We start from the raw sequence: 7,500 nt of genomic DNA, 5'->3' as shown, positions 1-7,500 counted from the left end.
AAAGTGATCGATTATTTCAAACAAGAAAAAAAAAGTTATTGGGTTACCGACTTAAATCTTAATCTTGTTAAAAGCACCTTGTAAAAGACCAAAGTCCCTTCACATACGTTTGTTTTGGTCTACACCTACAAATTGAAAATTTGACAAAGCCAAACCAAGCCTGTTTAGACCATTTATGTATTCAATCATTGATGTTGTTTAAGCATTTATTGTAAAGTTTCTATCAGCATCATTACGGAAATAAGTAAATAAATATATGACTCTATACTTATAGAACTGATGGAAAACATAAACTTGAAACAAATGACGATAAAGTGGGTATACTACTTTTAGACGAGAAATTGATGCTACTGTAAAGTTAGTTTAACGCTGTTTTCGAAAAGGGATTGTCTTTTTATCGTTATTATGGCTTATCTGACAATTTATAAATGATATAATCCTTCACAGTACCAACAAATAAGGAAGATGATGCCAAGAATAATCCAAGCCAGTCTGAAATTCATTTTGATGAAGGCGATAAGAAGCTGTCCGTAGGTCATGTTTTTGAAAGTGTTATACGACTTTTTCAGGTTGCTCCATGTCAGACATGATAAGATGGCGCCTAGTCCATCTCTGATGAAGCGGTATGTAAACAGCACTGGCTCAAATACACTGAAAATAAATAAAAAACAGACGGTAAAATATATCTTTATGTATTCTTTTTTTCTAACAATTAACATTCGTAGAGAAGTTTATTATTAAAATCATGCATAATTTGTGAAATTAAATGACATCATAAACAAAATGAAGTAGAGCTGAAGTTAAAGAAAAGCTTTAAACAGAGTTGCCTTTTTATCAGATATCAAAGTATGTTAACTATGTAACAATCTTACTGGTGAACAAGCTAAAAACAATCCAAAGTGCGATAGAGAGAAGCAAGCTTAAATACCAATAAAAAATATAGACATGAGCAAAACATAAACGAGAGTAAATGCTACAATCAAATTAATATGTTACGAAAATTAAATGAAAAAGGGCAAGGATGATAGATGAAAGCTGGGCAAAAGGTGTTGTCTACTACCACTCAAGGCAGCAGGAAAAAGATCGAAAAAGAAATAGAAATGGTGTTGAGGAGGTGATACTTCGTAATACTCAGGCGTAAAACGGCACAGAAAAGATGCAGTTTGCACTGAATGGAGAATTCGTGGGGGCTACTTCCTGAGTGCAAGAACACAGCATGAGATACAGAGGTAGCAAAGGTAAATCGTAAGGAAGAGGAAACTGAGATTTGATTATGGATATAGCCGGGCAAAATAGAAATTACCACTACATTACAAAGTATTTATAAACAAGTGCATAAAATAAAACGTTTTCACGATATGATAAGCACAAGTCTAATAATTTTATCTTTATTTAGGACAGCAAAAACTGAATTCGAAAGAAAAAAAAAAAGGTTTTGATAGGCCATACCTAAATAATATTTGTCTTAGATAGCAAAATACAGACATTGACCTGGATTGGATAAGGGAAAAATAAAGAGCTAAACGAATTGCGAATTTTTGAAGCATGTGAAGTAAAATAGATGATTTGTGATAGAGTGGCACAGACTGTGTGCATTAGTTAGTGATGACCAAAAAACGAATTTGGCCAAAAACAAGGTCAAGCACATGCAGAATAAAATTGATGAAGGTCTAGCCCTGCAAAAGGAAAATTAGATGAGAGATAGGGTTACCATTTAAACAGTCTATTTGCTTTACATTGCATTATCACGATAAATAATGAAAACAATATAAAAACACATCACATTTTATATCAAATGAACTTTTAAAAAGATGATCGGAGGGGAAATGTTATAAATCATAAAGGCATGCATAGATATCAGTTGAGGAAGAAAATGAAAGGCCGAAATATCGCAAAACTTCCAAAACCCGAGGGCATCTAAATCCTTACCCTCCTTCCATGTTGCCTGCTCCGCTCCTCATAGCAGCTATTCTCTGCTCTTCTGCACTAATACTTGTGGCATGTTGCATCTAAGGACGTACATCAGATTTAAAAAAAACAACAGGCATATATTTTTCAAACCATAAAATTATGCATTTTTAACATATGTTAATATGTGGAAACTCCTCTTTAATAAAAAAGACCCCGCTAGCGCTATATGTCAGGGTTTCTTTATAACTAAGGAAAATCACAGGGGGTAATAAAAAAAAATAGAACATTATTATAAATATTATAATAACTTATTAAAAATTATAAAATTGTTATATTCATCCCAAGGAAACATTTCTGGAGGAAGAATATTTGCTTGTTTTAACTCTGCAAACCCTGGACGGTGATTCACTGCATAATTTAAAAGTAAATTGCGACTGCTTTACTAATGATTTCATGCTCAATTCTTAGCTTGGAATGACACTGGGCGTATTATTGTTTCATGAAATTTAAGATACAAATAATATTATAAATGCATATTACGATCACATCTAAAGATTAAGTAAATTTTAAAGCTTTAATTATTCTCTTTAGAAACATACATTTGAGAATTGATAAATAATTATAGAATTACTCGGTTTGAAAATGTAGCCATTCTAAGCCTAATGAAAAAAAACTTCACTTGCTTGATAACGTTTAAACGTCTTTTTAGTTTACAAATATCTGAAAAGTTGAATAAAGTTTATAACTTTTTGAACAGAAAAAAATCAAGTCATGAAATGCTGTAAAAAAGTTTGAAAAAGACAGCTTTATAGACATCAACATTTTAATTCATTTAAGTTTCATAGATATAACTAGTATTGCAATCACATAAAGTTCAATCAACATAATTGATACACTTTTACCTATAATATTATCAGTTAAATTATCAAATTATACAATGAAGCACACCGTATTTGCAAACATTTTGTCATTCCACCCTGGTTTTTTTCACAGCTGAAATGCGTCTGGACATGTTTTTAAGCATTCTTTGACAACATTTACGACTTATGATTTAATTCCAAACGTGTCTAACCACCTCTATTAATTGTTGAAGACTCGTGAGCTTTTGTCAGACACTTTTTTGTTAAGAATTTCCCACAGAATACCAATTGGACTCATGTCAGGGCTGTTCCTAGGCCATTCGATGTTTTTGAATACTTTTTGTTTTATTAAGAAATACAGCTGATTTGTGGCAAGGAGCAGTATAGTGTATGAATATCTGTGTAGTCCATTTGGAATATCTAAATGAAATTTAGTCATGACGGTCCCAGATAAGAAAAAGAGCTTTGCCGTTCCAATTGCTGACATGTCATTCGTTCATCTGTTTTGAACGATGTTTCATGGTGGCTATATGGAACCTTTCGTAATACCTTTCGCTGCTGATCTTCTCACATGACGTTGCTTTATGGAAAACTGGTCAATTGTATCTTCAACAGAGGACAGAATGATTTATGATTTTCAACAAAGGCAAGGCGCTTTGATTTCATAACTTTGGTTCGACAGTGTTTTCAGACTTGTCTATACGACTTTAACTCAAATTCAAAACAAAATCGGTGTAAAATTGTAAATCTTACTTATTCTTCCACTTAACCCCCCCCCCCCCCCAAAAAAAAAAAAAAAACAATTAAAAACAATTTCTTCCAATCAACTGACGATTTGTCAAAATGCCAACTGTCACCATGTAATTTGTGTTCAATTTATGTGCAAAGAACACAAATTTTACAGTTTTTAGGTGGTGGTTTTGAACTTTTGCAGTGACTGGTGATTCAACTAAGTTTTCACCTCAAAAATGGTGTCCTCACAGAAGTTGACGAAACTTTCAAGTTTCTCTTTATCGCCACCCTCATTGACAACACTGTGAAGGAATGATCTCTTGGACTCCTGTTGGAGGAGAAGAAAAGTATATGTTATAATAATTTTGCTTTCACAAGGGAACCTAAAAAATCTATATGCTATCTAATTTGCAGTCCCAAAGCCATTGTTTATAAAAGGAAAAAGAATTGAATGAGTAAGATTGACTGTCTAACGAGATAACAAAATGAACTGTCTAGTAGAGAGAAAGAAAGAAAGAAAGAAAGAGAGAGAGAGAGAGAGAGAGAGAGAGAGAGAGAGAGAGAGAGAGAGAGAGAGAGAGAGAGAGAGAGAGAGAGAGATTGTCATACATCTTCTACATTTTTGAAATTGAAAAGACTGTTCAAGGATTGACAATTGAAAACCATTTATATGCTGACTGTCAGTGCTGATTGCACAATTAATGAGAATATTCTCTTTCCTTTGCTGGGTGGTAACCATCAGTGCTTATTTTACCTGTTTTATTTTTGTGGCATTGCCTCACACAAAGCTCTTCTTATAGATTGATGTTGAATATGGATGGGGTTAAGCAAAGTAATCAAATGTGTTATTTAGAACTGATAAACATCTTAGCGATAAAAAGACATCATAAAACAATATCATAACAGCACATAACACATACTCATAACCACTTAAATACATAACACACGTGTGTGCAGAAACATTCACAAAAATAATTATACATACATGCACTCTCAAAACGGTGTATTCATGTTTGATGTTTTTGAACCTTACCTTAATTTGTGGCTTATTCCATTGGTCTATATGAGACTGTTTGATCTCAAAGTACACACGCTCAATGCGATTGGCACTGCCTTGGATTTCGATACGACCCAGGTACGGTTCAAAGTAGTCCAAGACGCTCTTAGCCTTGGTCAAGAGACGTTCCAGTCTTTGATAAGATAAGACAAGATAAGACAAGGTATGATAATATAAACTCAATTCATGTTTTCTATTTCACAATTTAAAACCCGTCATAATATCTCTTAATATTTATATATATTAATTCTCTCTCTCTCTCTCTCTCTCTCTCTCTCTCTCTTTCTCTCTCTCTCTCTCTCTTTATTTTTCTCTCTTTCTCGTGTGCACGACACATATACAAAAACTCACACCATAACGTTCGCAAATAGAAAACCTACTTGGGTTCGTTGGGCATGTGCTCTGACAAATTTGTAAGCAGGACGGCCATAGTGAATCCAATGTCCTTGGCCGGGTTGTGGAATCGATCTGTAAATTCGGTGAAGTCGACTTTTCCGTCATGATTAGAGTCAACGCACATCATAATGTACTCAATCTCCTCTCTGTTGAAAATAGTACGATGGGATAGGATGAATTTTAGAGATATGAAAGTTGTGTTTCAGTCAAAGATCTGTTCCGTTCTTTATTTTTTTTTTCTCTCTCTCTCTTCGTTTCATTCTCACCCAATGCATAGTATTCGTTGATTAAATAAAAGCTTTTTTTAGACCAAGATATTCAGTCAAGCAAGTGATCACAGAGACCATTTGTGGTGGAAATTAGGTGAGGCCAAACTCTCGTGATTTCTATTTGTCATGGGTTATTTGTTGTGTGTCGTGTACACATGAAGTTCTTAATTTATTGTCTATCTCTGATAGACTGAGCAATCATCAGATACCCGAGTTGGGGGTTCGAACCCAATAAATTTATATGCAGAGGCCAAAAACATACCTCTGACTCTTAACAACTGCAATGGTTAGACGTGGAATAGAAAACAATATACTTGATGAGAGAACACTATAATGATGATTTTATAAAAAGAGATTGTTGAAACTAATGCCTGTAGCTTCTTGAATGAGACTCATAGTCATATGCATTTATAAAACAATGGTTGTTGGGGGGGGGGGGGGGGGGGGGGGAGGGGGTAATCTTTACTGGTGAATTTGACATTATATTATAGAATCTATTAAATGCATTGAATGCTATCATTCCATCTTTTTATTCTATGGTCTTAATGTGAATTAAAAAAGTTAAACACTCATAAAATTCCATTAAAAAATACAAATGAGCAATTCCAGTAAAACACTCTCAAGCAAACTGCAACATAAAACAAAACAAAAATAAAAAAAATAAAACAATAGAAAATACGTATGTGTGTGCTATTAAGTAAAGGGTCAGCCACTAATAATTGTAAAAAAAAAGAAAAGAATAGACTAACATACAAAAATCAACCATACTCAAATGCAAGAAGAAAATGCTTCGAAAAAAAAAAGAAAAACATGTAAAGCTAAACAAAAATCTATTCACTATCATAATTTTATACCCCGTCAAACCCAATCGTTCCCTTTGTCCAATAAATACATTTTATTGAATAAACTAGGGAAGGCAATGAAAATATTTTTTTCTAAGAAGTTTGGATTTTTAAAGTGAAACTCGTATCAACAAGCACAAGATTCAGCAAAAGCTTGGATTGTATGAAAGAATAAAAAAAACATCTGTCCGTTTTTCGTTAATCAATATTTTGTAATGTCATTTTTTATTTAAGGAGACATTAAATACAAGGAGAGACCTTAAATGCCATCAACCCTGTGCCAAAAAGATAGTTGATAGTACATAGTATCTAAAAATCACAAATTAGACCTGAGACAAGTCGTATATGCCCCCAGCAAAGCACATGTTTCAGCCACTTTCGCCCAGTTGAAAATTATGATCAAGGATCGGAATTTTAGTATTGTATGTGAAGCGTTAAATTTCAATTGATTGTTTGTTATTTGCTAATAGGAAGAGATAGGAATAGATTAGAATTAATACTCTACAGATAAGAGACGTGTGTTTACTGCAGCAATACACCTGTACACGAAGGACAGACATTTTATTTCGTTTTGTCTTGCTGAAATTGTGGAACAAGAATTAGAAAATCTGAAGATATGAGGTATCTTCCATTGAGCTTGCTGCATATGTATCCCCTAGCTTTAGTTGTTGATTGGAAGTTAGAGGTTTAAGAATAAGTAAAAAGATTTCAGCAGAGATAAAAAACACATATTGTTTTTGACTATATAAAACAGGTTGATTATAAGTTAGAGTTTTAATCATACAAAGCATGTTTTTTTAGCCAGAGAGAGAGAGAGAGAGAGAGAGAGAGAGAGAGAGAGAGAGAGAGAGAGAGAGAGAGAGAGAGTCACAAGTAAAGCACACACGCTGAGAGTTGTTTTTGTCTAACTACAAGATTTGAAATGAGAGCAAGTGGTTGAGAAAGTTCAATAAATGAAATAGGGGTGGGGTTTCGATTTGGGGGAGGGGTGGGGGGGGGGGTGTCATTTGGAGTATGGTCTCGACATGACTGTGGACTACAAAGATTCAAAAGGTTTACAACTATTTTGAAACAAAATGGTGCTCCTTCAGTACTCAATCTGAATGATTAGTAATGTTTTGCTCTCTTATTCTTTGGTTTTTACTCATGAAAAAAGTTATATCCTTTATGACAACCTCCTTGAATCTATCCATTATTTTTCATTGAACAATTATCATAAAGATATACGGTGTCACAAAACAAAACAAATAACGTTGATGGGTTTTTAAAAAAGAAAAAGGATCATTGGAAGTTTATTTACTTAAAATAATAACAATGTAATTTTATTTTACGACATAACTTTTGGAAGCCATTTTTTAAAGAATGAAAATCCTGATATGGTATTTGATTAATCTTATAGAAATATGTTAACATACATAAAAAATAGTAAAATT

The 7,500-nt window shown here is 33.3% G+C and overlaps 1 protein-coding gene across 7 annotated transcripts in view; it reads right to left on the bottom strand.

The window, feature by feature from the left end:
• The window catches only part of LOC144957693 (ryanodine receptor-like), a 199,479-nt gene that overhangs the window by 15,368 nt on the left and 176,611 nt on the right, over nt 1–7,500 (bottom strand). For all 7 annotated transcript variants that reach the window (XM_078889091.1, XM_078889068.1, XM_078889059.1 and 4 more), the window contains 5 exons: nt 4,941–5,102; nt 4,537–4,693; nt 3,733–3,831; nt 1,930–2,009; nt 451–651 (listed from right to left, as the gene is read on the bottom strand). In XM_078889091.1, coding sequence (XP_078745217.1) covers nt 451–651; nt 1,930–2,009; nt 3,733–3,831; nt 4,537–4,693; nt 4,941–5,102 — 699 coding nt within the window. The remainder of the gene's footprint in view (nt 1–450; nt 652–1,929; nt 2,010–3,732; nt 3,832–4,536; nt 4,694–4,940; nt 5,103–7,500) is intronic.

The sequence above is a fragment of the Berghia stephanieae genome, chromosome 1 (assembly GCF_034508935.2).
Source record: "Berghia stephanieae isolate SIO BIC M18660-M18661 chromosome 1, UCSD_Bste_1.3, whole genome shotgun sequence".
NCBI lineage: Eukaryota > Metazoa > Mollusca > Gastropoda > Nudibranchia > Aeolidiidae > Berghia > Berghia stephanieae.
This window is presented reverse-complemented; position numbering and strand designations above follow the sequence as displayed.